General features: G+C 40.6%; 1 protein-coding gene across 1 annotated transcript in view; it reads left to right on the forward strand.

Moving 5' to 3' along the window:
* Positions 1–15981, forward strand: part of MROH2B (maestro heat like repeat family member 2B) — a 55332-nt gene that overhangs the window by 17200 nt on the left and 22151 nt on the right. Inside the window, exons 10-24 of the mRNA XM_090279300.1 lie at positions 326–439; positions 1347–1420; positions 2943–3065; positions 3766–3879; positions 4715–4871; positions 5017–5057; positions 5694–5835; positions 6401–6444; positions 8522–8629; positions 9281–9397; positions 11880–11987; positions 12503–12655; positions 13675–13701; positions 14394–14513; positions 14735–14814. Of these exons, the coding sequence (XP_090135426.1) occupies positions 326–439; positions 1347–1420; positions 2943–3065; positions 3766–3879; positions 4715–4871; positions 5017–5057; positions 5694–5835; positions 6401–6444; positions 8522–8629; positions 9281–9397; positions 11880–11987; positions 12503–12655; positions 13675–13701; positions 14394–14513; positions 14735–14814 (1522 nt within the window). The remainder of the gene's footprint in view (positions 1–325; positions 440–1346; positions 1421–2942; positions 3066–3765; positions 3880–4714; positions 4872–5016; positions 5058–5693; positions 5836–6400; positions 6445–8521; positions 8630–9280; positions 9398–11879; positions 11988–12502; positions 12656–13674; positions 13702–14393; positions 14514–14734; positions 14815–15981) is intronic.

The raw sequence follows: 15981 nt of genomic DNA on the forward strand, positions 1-15981 counted from the left end.
ACACAGAGAAATGTTTCTTCAGCTCACAGCATTCTGTGCCTGTCCTTAGCTTACCTGTTCCCCAAAAAGAGTGCACTATATAGGGTGACTGATCACCTAGAGAGAAAATTTTCAGTTCTAGGACCAGAAAAGTGCCTGGTGTATTTTGGTCATTAACCACTTAATTAGTTCTGTGATACTGAAGAAGCAAGAACATCATAAAACCTAACTACCAACCCAGGAGTGACTTTAACAATCCTCACAGAATTCCTCTCTTCCCGTTCACAAATATTTTATTTGAAGAGAAAATGAGTTCTTCTGATGCCAGTATGTCTTAAACCTGCAGCCCATTCCACCCCTGCAGACCTGATGGAATTTTTTGATGAACAAGTGAGAAGTAATAATGAAGCCACTCGGAGGGGAATCTTGAGTTTGTTAAGACTGGCTATCAGTGCTGAAGGTAAGCAATAGGGATGAAGCCAGAGTGGTTTGTTTTGTACCAGGAAGAAAACCAAAATGTATGCCTGCTCTGATTCTATCCTGTGTCTTCGGGATGTTTCTAGAACACTATATTCAAGTGAAGCTCTGTCTTCTTGGTTCTCTTCAATCTACTAATCTTAAACAGGCATTTTTCAGTTACCTCCCTTCTTTTATATTTATAGATGCACTGAGTTGAGAAAGATGAGTAGAATATTTGAGAATTTAATTTAGAATTTAGAAGATCTATTAAGCTAATTTAAGTGGCCCAATAAACAGATAGTGTGTGAGAAAAATGCACAATATTCTAGAGATTAGTGCATTTAGGAAAGAGCAGAACTTAATAAACTATCATAGTTCATTAATTCCAAGAAGCTCATATTTTCATAATATTGGAATATATCTTAGAATTGACAGCATTTTTAATTATCAGTCACTATAGTTTTTCTTTTTTTATGCCATATAAAATAAGGGTGACTCATAACATTGATGATATCTTGGATTAATAAAATATGATAATTTATTTTTGCACTACATCGTAATAGTTTTTAAACGCACTTAGCACTGAGATTTACTGAAAAATCAACAGGAAATATGAAGTAGTCTCACACAATTTAAAGCTGAACTATTGGGCGTGATGTATTGAATTCACCTTAGACTCTAACTTAATTTTAAACAAGATGGAACCAAAAATAATAAGGAGCAAAGAATGCAGCCAACATCTTGAAAGAGGTGGAGAAGGAGAGGATAGCAGAGAACCGAAGAACGTGAAACATTAAGGGCAAGAGACTTTGCAATTACGTACCATGACTCTAATGAGTGTTCATCAATGCTGGAACATACTTTACTCTCACTGAATCATGTCTCTCAATCTCTCCTCTGCCCTTCAGAGCCCAGCTTTAGGGATCACATCACCTCACTCGAAAGAACAGTCAAAGTCATCCTGGGTGACCCCAGTATCAAAGTAAGATAATTAATGGGGACTTTTATGTGGTTGGTGGTAGTTTTAGGAGTGAACCAAACAGTTTTGGTCATTTAAGGATCTTCTTATGAGATTAATTTATAAAGAACTCAGATCAATTCTATTCGTAAAAGAACTTCATTTTTCCCGAAAAAAGAAATTAAAATAAGGACATTCAGTTCAAGGGCTTCTCAGCAGAAAAAAAGGATTTTTGCACAGAGCATTACTGTGCAGTCCTCTTCAAATAGAGGCTTTAGAAATACATTGTTAATTATACAAATAATATACCTCCCTCCAAAAAATTATAACTTCTGACCTTGTTCAGTGAACAGACATCCCATTTTCCAAGCAGGGAGCAAGTAATAGATTGTTAAATGTTTCCAGATTATTTGATCAAAGTATTTCATATTAAGAAAGGTATAGAACTTATCCTAACACAAATTTTTAAAAATTAGCAATCATATTTTTTGTATGAAAACCATATTTTATTTGGCTCAAAGGCCTACCTAGAAACCAATAAAGAAGAGAAAATTCCCCGAAGAAGCCTTGATTGACTGGGACTGTGTTTAAAATAAAAGTTATGCAATAAATAACAATGGAGTGATTACATAGCAAAATCAGACCCAGTAATTGGCCAAGCCAATTAAAGAATTACTAGAGGACTTTAGGGTAGAATAAAAGAGCACAGAAACTTTAAGGAAGGCCAGCTCCTCAGTCTCACTTAGTGAGACTCCTGGGTGGCCTTTCTGCTAACTGCCACCATGTACCTCTGCCTTCCTGTTCCAAAGGATTCTTTCCTTCCCGGCCTCCATTAAAGGACCCATTCACTAAGGAATTAGATCTGAGCTTTTTGTCCTCCAGGGAAGCAATCCACTAAATAATTAAAGTTAAATTATTAAAAATGTGTAACAAAAATTCATAATCCCTTATTCTAGACTCTAGGGCCACATATATTGCAGTATTCGTAATTTTTAAGATTTTAGAAAGTATTACCATGACAATAGCCCACAGTCAGAACCATTAATATTTCTGCCAGAAAATGTATGGCTGTCCACACTACTACATAAAATAAGACACAAATAGCTTTAAAACAGTTCATTTTGGGTTTTGCCACTAACAAATTGACGCCAAATTTAAAAAATAAAATCCCAGTTTTCAAAGTTGTTTGGATTTTGAATTTGTGAAGATGGGATTTTGGAACTTTGCTTCAACTTCTGTCATTGAGGATTTTAAAAGTGAGGCAGTGTTTTAGCCCAAAGTTCCCAACATTTCATAATTTATAATAATAGAGGGTATGTGTTGGGAGCTAGGGGGAAGGATTTTGGTTAAAGAGAGCTTTTTTGGTGAACTTTTAATCATAACCTATAGATTATATCCCGCTCTGTCTATTCTAGTAACATTATTCAGCTTGTACCTTTTTTAAAAAAGATTCCCATGAAATGATCCATGAAGGTTAAAGAATAGTAGCTCAATTTCCATCCTGCCCAACACAGTAAAATTTGCAAATGCATTTTTCGTATTCTAGGTGAGAAATTCCACCCTCCTTCTCATCCAGACCATGTGTGAAAAGGGCTACATTGAAGCCCGGGAAGGATGGCCGCTCATCGATTATGTCTTCTCCCAGTTTGCAACATCCAACAGGAACTTGGTATGGAAAGGGTGCAGTTTTGAGTCCTGCTCTATAACCAGCATAGTTGACTCAACTGGGTTTTGCAAGAAATGGGTGGGGGTCAACTCAACTGGTTTAGAAGTTATCACTTCTGCTGATAAATTTTCAGCCTCTAGGGCTATCAGTTCCCTTCCACTGATATCACTTCGGACTTATACAAAACACAAGGTTGTTAAACCACAGTTTTTACCTCGGAGGAGGCAACATGGCCTCCAAGGTTTGGGGTGCGGGGGGTGGGGTGCAGACAGAGGCAGAGGAAATGAGTCATTTAGAGAAAACAAGACAGCAATACGTGTGGCGCTGAGTTGGCTTCTTTCGAAGGAACATGTGTATAAGATCTCAGTGACTTTAGCAAGTTCGTCACAACTGCCACTGCAGTCCACTCCACTAGGAAGCATTGTGTTTGACAGTTTTCTGTCCCAGAGAAAGGCCTGAGAGAGAGAGGGAATATCTGTGGTCCAAGAATCCTTACCATTTGCTGTTCAGCTTCAGTCAGCAGTGTTTTTCTTAACCCATTCCTCCACGAAGGATTTTAAAACAGGGATTGGCTGGGCTCCATGAGCCCCTTATGTTAAGTGACTACATTCTGCACCCAGAGTCTGAGGACACATCCCCGTACAGTCAGAGGGGACCCCCAGAAGAGATTATTAACAACCCACCTGTTTCGTGTTTCTTAAAGGAGAAACCAACAAAACCTCTCTCCCATGAGGATGAAAAGGGAGAGCAATCTGTCCGAGAAACAAGCCTCGAGGTCTTAAAAACGCTGGACCCACTGGTCATTGGAATGCCCCAGGTAAGAAATCTTTGTCACCACTTAGGTACTTCGATCATTTTTCTAAAACTGCCCATCTAGGAGTTAAGACACAAGTTTATTGTCCAGGTGTTATCAGCTCTTTGATGCTCTGATTAGAGGAAGGTAATTGTGATGCTCACTGTCCCGCACGCAGTAGGTCCTCAAAGATGGGTATAGAAATAATGAATTAATCTCCTATAACTGGATAGCAAATGGCAGTTTATAAGCACCTTAACTATTATTGCTCTCCTTCTCCTACATACCTAGACATGCTGTTGAGTGGTGAATGGTCGTTCTCATGCAGTGAACACTGAACATCCCCACTCACCTGGGCAGGCATTAAAAGCACACGTTCTCAGACCTCACTTGAAGCCTAATATAATCTGAACTTCAGGAGAGGAGCCTTGGAATCTGTATTTTCCTTAAGCTAAACAACTAGAGAAAAGATTTAGTGGCCAGAAATACATGGTAAAACCAAGAGACCATCAAGACCAGTTTAAGTGGATCAGAGGCTTTATCTAGATGGGGGCACTTGAGCGGAACTGAGGGATGCAGAGCCTAGAACAGTTCTTCACAATCAAGAATCGATCATCCTGACCCAAATTCTAGGAGGAACCCATGGAGAAACACCAACCAACACTCACTACCACTAGTAGCTGGAAATGAATGTGCTGTGCAGAGATTTTGTTTGATGATTTCATTCTGATTTGGCCTAAAGAGCAAAATAATAAGTGGGAAAATTGTTTTAAGTCAAAGGTAAACACACAGCGAGGACCAAGGAGAAATAATAGAAAAGAATCGGCAACCCTTGCATCTTGGCCTGTGTTTCCCACAGGTGCTATGGCCAAGAATCCTGACTTTTGTGGTACCTGAGGAATATACTGGAACACTGGACTACCTGTTCAACATCATCAGGATTCTGATTATGGCAGAGGAGAGAAAGAGGAACAATGCCTCGGAGTCAACAGCCCTTGTCATCTCTACAGGAGCTGGTTTGTACATTCAAAAACAAAGCAAAACATTTCTCTTACCTGAGATTCGTTTCCAGAAAAGCTACAGGGCTTTGATCTCCTACCCAATCCCGATCTGAAATTTTCTAGCTCCCACAGCAATAACGAAATTGCGTTCTCTTTGCAGTGAAACTTCCTTCACCTCAACAGCTCCTGGCCAGACTTCTGGTGAGTAAGTTACCAAAAAAACCAACGTGGGATAAATTGGAGCCAATATCGATAACTCAGTTCTAAATAAATGCCGATAAAAATTACAGCTGCTCCAAACCAAAAGAAACACTAAAGGCATAAAAAATGTTCTGCTAGACTAATGACACTCATGAAGGTTTATAATTGCCAAGATTATCTTCTCACTCTGAAATGCTTGTTAAACTTCATGGTTTTAGAATAAACATAGACCGAATTTGATCCATAAGTACTGTTCAGACAACTTTCACCTCTGTTGCTTAGATTGCATTCTCTTTTTCTTTTTCTTTTCTTTTTTTTTTTTTTTTTTTTTGCCCCATATATATCAATTACTCAAGTACTAGTTCCACATGCCCTTATTTAATCAATAAGTATATCTGGGTTGGTACCTTTTGTTTATCTCTGCTCTAGAATAAGTGAGAATAGGCTGTAGTAATTCATTAAAAGAGTAGCTGGTGTAGGAATCGAGGGAATCCAGGATAATAGTAAAAAGGAAAAGGTCAGCGGCCTTTTCTTTGAAGTTTTTCCTTATTCTATTTACCTGTTAAAGAGTATAAGAATAAAGGTAGGTGGCCCTCTAAACACCCTGAGCTGACCAGCATTTTCTCTGTCTTTCAGGTAATATCTATGCTTGCCAGTTTAGGGCAGCTACGTGGCGCTGCTGCAATAGGACTTTTGAAGATATTGCCTGAGATAATTCACCCCAAATTGGTAAACTTATGGAAGACGTGCTTACCTGAGCTCCTGAAGCCCCTGGAAGGTACAAGGGAGTGGGATCGGGTCTGTATGCGTGGAGGCAAGAAGGCAAAGAAATGAGGCACCAAGTCCCTACAGAAAGCCATTATTGTTTATTTTAAGCAATCAAAACAATGAACTTGATATACCAGGCAGACAGCTATATTTTGTTCTTGATTGCTCATGTTCTGTTTCTCTACCAAATAACTTATACTACAAGAGGACGTGGTGCCTAACACCCTTAGCAGGAACTCTTACTTTTGCCCTGGTCCTTTTCTTGTACATAGAGAAACTCTCCTCTGGCATTGTTCTAAAAAGTTATTACTCATTCATGTTAGAATATTGAAATAATGGTCATTTCAGTAGTTACTGTTGAAATTAGCAAAACACCCAGACTTTATCATGGATTGAAGACCTTCTTCCCACCTGACTCGCCCTTGAAACGGACAATGTGGTAAATTTCATCTGAAATAACCATCCTGTGTGAAAGCAAAGCTTGAAATGGGGCTCCAGCAACCTCTGGGGACTTTGGTAGGGAGAAATTGAGTCTTACTTTTGGGGGCAGTTATGGCATTAATTTCTTTTTCCAGGAAAGAACACTAGTGTCATGCTATGGGAAACCATGCTGCTTCAGGTAAGGGTAGCACCTGGATTAATTGTTGATGATGGGGTGATAAAATCAGCCGAAGATACCCATCTGGATTGCAAATGGCAGAAATCAACATTTCTTTTTCTTAGGAAAAGGACTAAAATGTTAAAGTGATCACTTAAGAATTATGCTCTTTAAATCACCATAATTTGAGCAACAATCTTTAGTCTCCAATATGATTAAGAGTTGAAGACAGGTTTGAATGTTTCACTTACTAATATTTTTTTCTGTGTCTTTCTTAAATCTTTTCTAATTTTTAGGGGTTTTATTCTCTCCTTGTAATTGCATTATTTTGCCGCTCATATGAAGAATCGCAGATTAATGCAATTTTTACATCCATGCTTCTAAATACAACTCCATTTCCTCCTCTGTATCTGCTTCTCACTGTCTTTTTCCTGATTTCTAAAAACCAAATATCCATGTTTTACCCTTTCTCAGAAAAAAAATCTCCTCTTATGAAAAACATTTTGGACTTTGGCAACTAAACACAGCCCCAAATGATGCAAATTTCCAAAATGGTAAATTGTAGACAGGAGTTATACACTGGATTTACATGAAGGATTTTGATTTCAGGAGCCTACAGGAGGTCAAGAAGCCCATGAGCAGGGAGCTTTGCATCTCGCAGAGGAATTACATACACTTCTTTTTTTATTTTTGAGGGACTTTTTTTTCAATTACAGTTTACTTTCAATATTATTTTGTGTTGGTTTCAGGTCTATAGCATAGTGCTTAGACAATCCTATAGTTTACAAAGGGTTCCCTCCAATATTTTCAGAACCCAACTGGCACCATACATAGTTATTAAATATGATTGATTCTCTTCCCTACACTGTAGTTTACATCTCCCTGACTATTTTGTAGCTGACATACAGCTTCTTTTAAAATATTAACTTTCAGTGACCTCTCCCCAGCACCTCCACCTCCCCCCATCAGCCCTTCCAGAGTCAGAATCTTGCTGGGGGCGGTTCATAAGAATCAGCCTGTTTTAAAGACTCCCACTGTGGTTCTCACCCAACATGAGGTGTAAAAACCACTGTCTACTCTCCTGGTCCTTACTTCTAGGATCCACCTCTTCTCCTTATTTGTGTTTCTTTTATGCACACCCCCCCCAATCCCCTGCCCATCAAAATTCCTACCTTATGTTCCCCTGCTACCATTTTTTAAGAATTGTTCTTACTAGGAAGAAAGGTTCTTTCTCTAGAGGGAAGCCTTGAGGACAGTTTCTTTCCCGGTTCCAATCTTGAGTGTGCTTCTGGCCTTCTTGCAAAACTGTCTGCCTCTGCCTTCTTCCCTTCGCCTTCCAGGGCTGTTTAATTTCTTTCCCTTCAAAGAAAGGCCCACCCACTGAGTGAGGTCCTATGAAGGAATGCATACAGATTTTGTCATTGGCTTTGACATTAAGTGTCCTTTTTTTAAGCTTAAAGTAGACAAAATAATAGATTTTAGAAATTGCAATAGATTTTGTCCTCCAAAAATACAAAAATGCTTTTTTATGTATTGTTCAACAAGAAGGACATGAGCTCAGATGACTGATTGGGGCCTTGGCTCAGAGCAATTTGTGAAACTAGGAGGATTTAGTTCTTGGAGTTGAAGTGAGCAGTAAGTGCCTGTATATCTAATTGGTTTTTAAAGACATTTATCTCTTTGTTCCAAAAATGTCCCCTTTTTTTTTTAGTATATTATAAAGCAAACTAACATCGACTAATGGAGTTTTTCCAAATCTATGCACAACTTGAAAAACCTTAACTTCAATTTCAGTTTCAAGATAGATTACTTTTTAAAGGTTTTTAAGCAGTTTTTATTTAAGAAGAAACAGAAAGGCACTTACATGGAGTGTCTTCCACATTCTGTGTAACCTATTCCTAAGGGAATTCAGAACATAACACAATGTGGCTTTTGAAATAAACTAAGATGAGAAGTTCCAAAGTAAATCGTTTTTATGGGAAATGGAATAATTCCGTTTAATAGGTATTTGTACTTTTGAAAAATAAGGTAACAAACAAGTCCCAAGAAAGCACACTACACAGTCACGTCTGTATCTGACTTTCACTTCCTACCACAGTTACTCAAAGAATCTTTACAGAAGATCGATGACGTAGCCTGGACCATTCAGCTGAGTCGGGATTTCAACCAGCAAATGGGCAGTTACAGCAACACCTCCATTGAGAAGGTTGGTGTTCAGCGGAGGGGCCTGAGCTCTACCTTATAATGTAAAATAGCTGCTCAAGCTCCAATTTGTCTGCATTGTCATCAAAAAGAGAGAGGAATTCTTTGAACAATGCAACCTTCTTCTCACCTCACATTTGACCAAAAGCTACTCATGGCGCCACAGCTGTCGGAGAGGAAAACCGAGAAGTGTAGTGTCTTCAAGATATATGTGCACTCATTGAAATTCAGGGGTTCTGTCCTAGAGAAAGAAGAAGAAGGGATACTGGAAGGCAAATAGCAGCCCTGCTACAGCACTTGGCACATAGCTTGTGGCCAGAAAAAAATCTACCAGAGTTTAACAAAAACTTAGAATGAAAAGAATGCTCAACGGCCAGTGCTTTCATTCTGCTGTCTCCAACTAGCCTCTACCCAAGCCTCCTCACTGTAACCATCTATTTCAAATGGGGTTTGAATCCTCCTTCTGCTCCTTAAGCAGCTTTAGGTCAATTACTTACCTTTTCTGGAGCCCCAGGATACTCACCAATGAAACAGAGATTATGGCCACCTCCGAGGGTTGGGGTGTGATGCGGGTTAAATGAGATAAAGTGTGTAAAGTCATCAGAGTCCTGCTTTCCAACCTCTCATCTTCTGTTGCTTGTCCTTTGTTTCCCAGAAGTTCCTTTGGAAAGCCTTGGGTACCACCTTAGCATCCTGCCAAGACACAAACTTTGTAGGCTCACAGATTAAGGAATTTCTGATTGCACCCAACCAACTCGGAGATCAACGACAGGTAGGACCCCTTTCTCTCAAGTTCCTCTTATGACAACAATAATTAATTCCATCCAGAAAAATCCTCTCACAGCCTCATGAATTATTCATGGATACCATTAGAATAGCCCAACTGATATTTTCAGAAAAATGGCACATCCCTGTCTAAATATCCATGCTTTATTATTTAACCACATTGGTAAAAATGTTGAAAAATGAGTTTTATCATTCTTACTTAACAAGGGTATCTTTAGCATATTTTGACATTGGCTATATTATTTGAGTATGATGATAAACATCAAAAGCATTGAGTTTACAAGCTTCATGTAACCTTATATACCAATGGTTCTCAACCTAGAGAGAATATAAGTATAATCTGGAGAGCTTTTGCAAAGCACTTTTACACACTACTGTAGCCCAGGCTGGATGGGTGGGTGTTCTCAAATGTGGAGGAAAGAGAGGGCATGTATTTAAAAAACAAAAAAAACAAAAAAGCTCCCCAGGATGATAAGGATCATCTAGTATAAAATAATTATTGGGTTGTGTTGTGTACTCTCCTCAGGAATTCCAAGGTACTTAGGGTTCTTTCTCTCGTAGTAAATGTCCAGATACCACCAGACTTATTAAACTTTTGAAATTGCTTCTTCTTCTTTTTTTTTTTTTTTTTGCTATAATTTCTTTTGTCCTTGACAGATACTTAGTTATCAATTATTGCTCTTGGTATTATTTCTAACACCATTTTTCTACTCTAGTTGCCTTTTTAGTTCTGCTATAAACTAGGAAATAAAGAAGGTTTACTTTAGATATAAGCATGCAATAAGGCTCTCATTCAAGGTCTGAGGCATTTACAAACTTTAAAAGACAAAGTTTAGGACATCCGTTTGAGCTTCTTTAATTCCTTTTCTACTTCACTTCATGTTTCCAAGAGTGTCCCACGCACTTGAGTTGCTCAGTAAATGGTCTCTGAATGGGTGAGGTGCTGCCACCTAACCCTTAGTCCTGTGAGCCTGCTGACTTCCCGTCTCCCACTGATGGCTCTCACTCACATAACACCGGAGTTCAGACTGTGGCTCTCCCACGCATGGCTCTCACTCACGTAACACCGGTGTTCAGACTGTGGCGTCAGACTAGCTGGATTCAAATCTTAGCTTCAGGATACTATCGATACTCCTCAAGTTCCCCAAAGTAAAATAAGAAAAAATAGATCGCCTCTCGAACCTTCTATTCATGGAGAGTGTTTTGTGAGCAGTTTCAAAGGAAAAGGAGATTTGAGACTGAGAATTGCTACTGTGGGGAGTTGAACTATGGGAAGACAGGGGGGTATTTGTGCAGATTTGAGGGCCCTGCAGGGGTTGCAATCATCTTCTACTGCCACCGAGTGTCTCTGTGACATCACTTTTTTTCAGTAGCATCCAGAAGACCAGGTGTAGGCACAGGTGACAGGTAAGTTGGAGAGTCAGATTTTCCCAGAGCTTGGGTTTTGCCAGACTGAAATGACAGAGAGATAATGGCACATAGAGAAGTTGGGGGAGAAAACAAGAAGGGAGGTCAGGTTGGAGGGGCAAGATGGGGGGTCAGGTGGGAGAGGAGAAACACAGAGCATTATGGGGCGAGAACGCAAAGAAGGTAAGAGACACAGAGATGATTCTATCTCAGGCCATGACCAAGGAGCGCAGCTATGTCAGGCTACAAGCCTTTGAGTATTTCTCCAGCATCATCTGGTGATGGAGGGCAGGTGGCCTGGTAGCTAAGGACTAATAACAATGCTGGCTGAGACCTGGGTTCTTCAGCAGGGTTATGCAACCAAACCAAATGTAACTGGTTCGTGAACAAATTACCACAAAGGTACTGTGGTGAAGTCAGCCTGGGAGGCAAGAGAGGGAGAAGGAGAGAAGGTGGATAAGAGGGAACATAACCTTAGGGTGCAGAACAGGAGCTACCAGCTTTCAAACACTTAACCACTTCAAGTTTTAACAGCAGAGTGATCCTTTTAAAATGTCAGTCACCTCAAGCTCAAAAAAACCCCACCAACCTAAGACTCAAAGTCCCAAATCTTGAGCCTTACGGTCATTCACTCAGCCCTCCTCGGTGGACCCCGGGCCTCTGCGCCCGCTCTCTCTCTGTTTGGAACGCTCCTTCCCAGAGCCCAATGACTCGCTCCCTCACTCATTTCGGGGCTCTGTTCGAGGTCACCCCGTCAGGGAGGCCTTCCCTGGCCCTTCTACCTGCAGCGACCATGCCTTTTCTGTTTCGCTTTTCTCCGTCACACTGATCGCCATCAAACAACTGTGTTTTTACATTTATTGAATTTGCATTTGTTTCCCATCACTTCCCTGCCACCTCCCTTAGTTGTGCCCTCCATGAGGACAAGGAGTTGGGTGTGTGTCTGCACTCGTGCATCCCCAGCACCTGGAAAAGTACCTCCCACCTAACAGGGGCTCGGTAAGTATTTGTTGAATGCACGGATGGTTCAATTCAAAACCTCATATCTTTTCTGATTTTAGGGAATAACATCTATTTTAGGATACTGTGCCGAGAACCACTTTGATACTGTTTTAAAAGTTCTCAAAACATTCCAAGATCAGGAAAAGAGTCTCATGAATCGATGTAAGGTAAACAAAACAACAACAACAGCAAATAGTTTTCTTCTCCAAAGCTTTTGGCCGTATTGTACTTACCTCTGTCCTCAGCTCTTGATTCTAGGTCAGAACGGCAGGCCCCCAGGCCCCACAGAATGACCAGCAAGGTAACAAGGCTACTCTGTTTTTCTGTCACTAATGCTGACCCGGACGGTCCTAAGAAGCTCTGTGTGTGCCTAGGTTTGTCCCTTCCAGCTGCTCAGGCCTCACAGTTTCCATTGTGTATGCCCTCCTTCCCCTGAAGGAGACAAATTTCATAAGTAAACATGAACACAAGCCTTCTTGCAGGTACCTCTGTTAAAGCCTGATCTATCCACAACGCAACCAGCGCATTTAAATCTGGATAAACAAGAGTATCTGTTTTAGACACATTTTAATCATCCCAGTCTCATTTCTTAACCCCTGTGCTCATCCGTAGGATTAGGAAGAGCCATAAGAGAAAAGGAAACTCCTTCAGTCATATTTTTCATGCCCCTCCTTGTCTTCAGGGTCTTTTTTCTGGGAAAAAGAGCCTGAGCAAGACTGATGTCATGGTAATCTATGGAGCTGTAGCCCTCCATGCTCCCAAGGCTCAGCTCCTCACCAGGCTTGATCAAGACATCGTATCCCAAGTCCTGTTTCTATATGGCCAGTGCTCTCAGGTAATGACCAAGACCGACTGCTTGCATTTCCAGAGTCGGGTTCCAAAACTTCCGGAGAGGCTCTGTCCTTGGGAATATTCATGGTCAAAGGGACAGGCCAAAGGCATGACAGGATCTGGTATGTTCATAAGATGAGAACACGTGAGAACAGGAAAGTTTATTATGAAACAGAAGCAGGTAATTTGTCTCTCTCCTAAGGTCTGAGGATGTTCCCACGATACTCTCCCAAATCAATTGTACCCATAGTGGTCTTACCTACCTTTGAACTTGAAACAATCACCCCCATTCTACTTTATAGTTAAATACATATATTACAAAAAATTATGGCCCTTTTCCCTGAAAAACAACTAAAGCTGATTGTGAAAGTTGTAAAATATGATGAAAGGGTGGCAAAGAAAAGTTACCTGAAATCTGATAGACAGTTGTAATGCCAGACTTGGATGGGAATGCTCACAGCACAATAAGCTGAGGCAGCTGGCAGGTGTGTTGGGGTGGGTATATTTTTACATGGCTCTGTTCAACTAGGGCACCATTTTGCTCTCGCGGACACAACTGCGCATAAGCAAACACAACCCAGAATCGCTACAAGTCTTCCTTCCCTCATATTCCAGTCTCATTGGAACATATTTGCATTCTCAACACAAACGTTATAGCAGAACTGACTGTATCCAGTTCCAAAGGGAGCTGCTCTATTAACATTCCTTTTAGAAGTTTACACTGCTCTTTCCACCACGAGCTATTCCCCTTTTTCTTACCAAACTGTGAAGCCTGAAACCCAAAGGCTTGGCATCTTCATGCTGCCTTCTGTAGAGCAGCCATGACTCAACCAAGGATAAGCTTCTGCCAGCAAGCAATACCTCACTTTGAAAATGGGGGAGGAAGTGAGCAGATCCCACCCTTTGGCGAGATGAGGTGTCCCGCTCACCGTGTCCGTCGGGCTGATGGGTGGATCTTCTTGCTGGGGCACGGGAACTCTCATACGCTTGCTCCAGTGTCTGCTTTTGCCTTTGAATTTTCAGGTTCTGGGCATGTCTATGATGAACAAGGTATGTGGTATGTTTTTATATATATTTCAACACAAATCACACTCCCTGGAAGTGCAGTAAGCAGAAATACCCTCTTGATTTCATTCCAGAGGACAGCATCCCAATATATAACTAATGAATCCAATTCTGCAGCCAGGATGGCAAAGCCTAACCTTGAACCAAACAGGTTGCTGTATCCAGTTCCAGGCGGTTTGGAATTTAGGCTGTAAACTACAGCAGTGTTTTTCAAACTGTAGGCTGTGACCCTCCAGCAGACCATGAAATTAATTTAATAGATCACAACCAGCAACATTTTTATAGTGAAATAAAAGAGAAATTGAAGAGTACATTGCATATAGCAAAAAGTACCCTAAAACTCTGATAGATAGATACATACATACATAGATTGATAGATAGAGAGAGGGATGGTCCATGTACATATGGGTTAGAATTGTGAACTGTTTCCTACTCTAGTTTGTGGTCAGAAAGGTTTGAAAGCCACTGCACTAAAGAAACCTCAGTCTATCAGGAGGTTGGGGGAGGGAGCTGTTTTTCACCGTCCCTGCAACTCCACCCTAGCCTGGGGTAGAGATGGCAATAGAGGCAGAGATTCTCACTCCTTCTGGGCACACATTTCAGCCCTGGGTCACATGTCACAGCACCAGGAGCGCTGCCTAAGACCCTGGCTTGTACCTTGAATCATTCTGCCTTAGGACATGGATCTGCAAATGAGTTTCACAAGAAGCGTCACTGAGATTGGCATTGCTGTCCAGGATGCGGAGGATCAGGGGTTCAAGTTTTCCTACAAGGAGGTGCTGCTCGGTCATATGCTGGTGAGTGAGCGGAGAAGACATAGGCAAGGCCCTGAGAAGTCCATTGCCAAGTGGAAAGGGCTGTCTTTATAAAAATGGGGGAAAGTCACTCGCCAGCTCCAAGGAACAGATCCCTGCCATATCTCTGCCTGAGGGCAGCCAAGGGTCCCATGAGGTGTCACCTGCATCTGGAAACTCCCTGGATCCTCTCTGAAACATTTCACCTCCTATGTGTGTGGCAGGACTTCATCAGGGACGAGCCCCTGGACTCCTTAGCCAGCCCTGTTCGTTGGAAAGCCTTAATCGCCATCAGATACCTCAGGTAGAGAATTTTTTGTTGTTTTCATTGAAAAGATGATTTCCTGCCCCAGGTCCTTCTGACTTATGAATCAGTGCCAACTCCAGTGCACCCTCCCCGAAATGAACACAGTTTATCAGTGGGTTATTTCAAACAGGGGCCTTTGCTCTTTCCAGAGTTAGAGAACTGACAGATGGATCAATGGAATCACATTTATTGATATATGAAGACTGAAATTTCTGTGCAAAAAGAAATGTTTCTTCCTAGATCGTGGCCTGTAGGAAAATTTGAATCTTCCTGTTTAAAAAATTGCAAAAGCTCTAACCATATTCTAGTTGGTTAGTAGCAATAAACCTGAATAAGAAAATAATTTTACGTAAATTTAAAAAATAACATCCCCCCCACCCAGCACTAAAAGAAACGCAAGTTCATTGTTAAAACTTGGAAGTTATATTAAGTTTGTTATTTTTAATAATAAAATCACTCCTATTTCTTCCCCTCTTTTCAACATTTTGGCTTATTCCCTTCAAGTCCTTATATACATAGTGCTCCGTTTTGATTAGATTTAAGATCTTACTCTACATATGTTTTTTCATCCTGTTTTTTTCTCACTTCACCTTTTATATCCGCAGATTATTGCCAATTCTTCACAAACATCATTCTTTTTTCATTAAATTTTTTAAAAAAATTTTAACTACGTTAAAATACACATAATATAAAATCTATCGTGTTAGCCAATTTTAAGTGTACATGGTGTCATAGTGTTAAGTAGAATCACATTGTTGTGCAAACTACACCCATTAAACCTCCTACCACCAGCCCTGGAAACCACATTTTACTTTCTGTCTCTAAGAATTTTACCTGTGAGGTACCTCATAGAAGTAGAATCATATAGTATCTGGGTGTTTGTGCCTCATTATTACACTTAGAATAACATCCTCAAGGTCTATCCCTGTATCAGGCATTAAACTAGATTCTGAAAAGACAATAAGGAACAAAAAATGGCCTTGTCCTGAAAGAGTCTGAGCCTACCGGGGGAAATAGATCCAAAACACACCTACGTAATTTCTCTAACGTGCAGTCAGAGGCAAGATGAGGGAAGGCATGGGCTGCCATGTTTGCAAAGATGAGGAAAATTTGAAGATGGCTCAAATAAATAAAACTTGAACACGAATTAAAAATTAACCAGGC

Source organism: Furipterus horrens, unplaced genomic scaffold, assembly GCF_987537825.1.
Source record: "Furipterus horrens unplaced genomic scaffold, mFurHor1.1.pri manual_scaffold_5, whole genome shotgun sequence".
NCBI lineage: Eukaryota > Metazoa > Chordata > Mammalia > Chiroptera > Furipteridae > Furipterus > Furipterus horrens.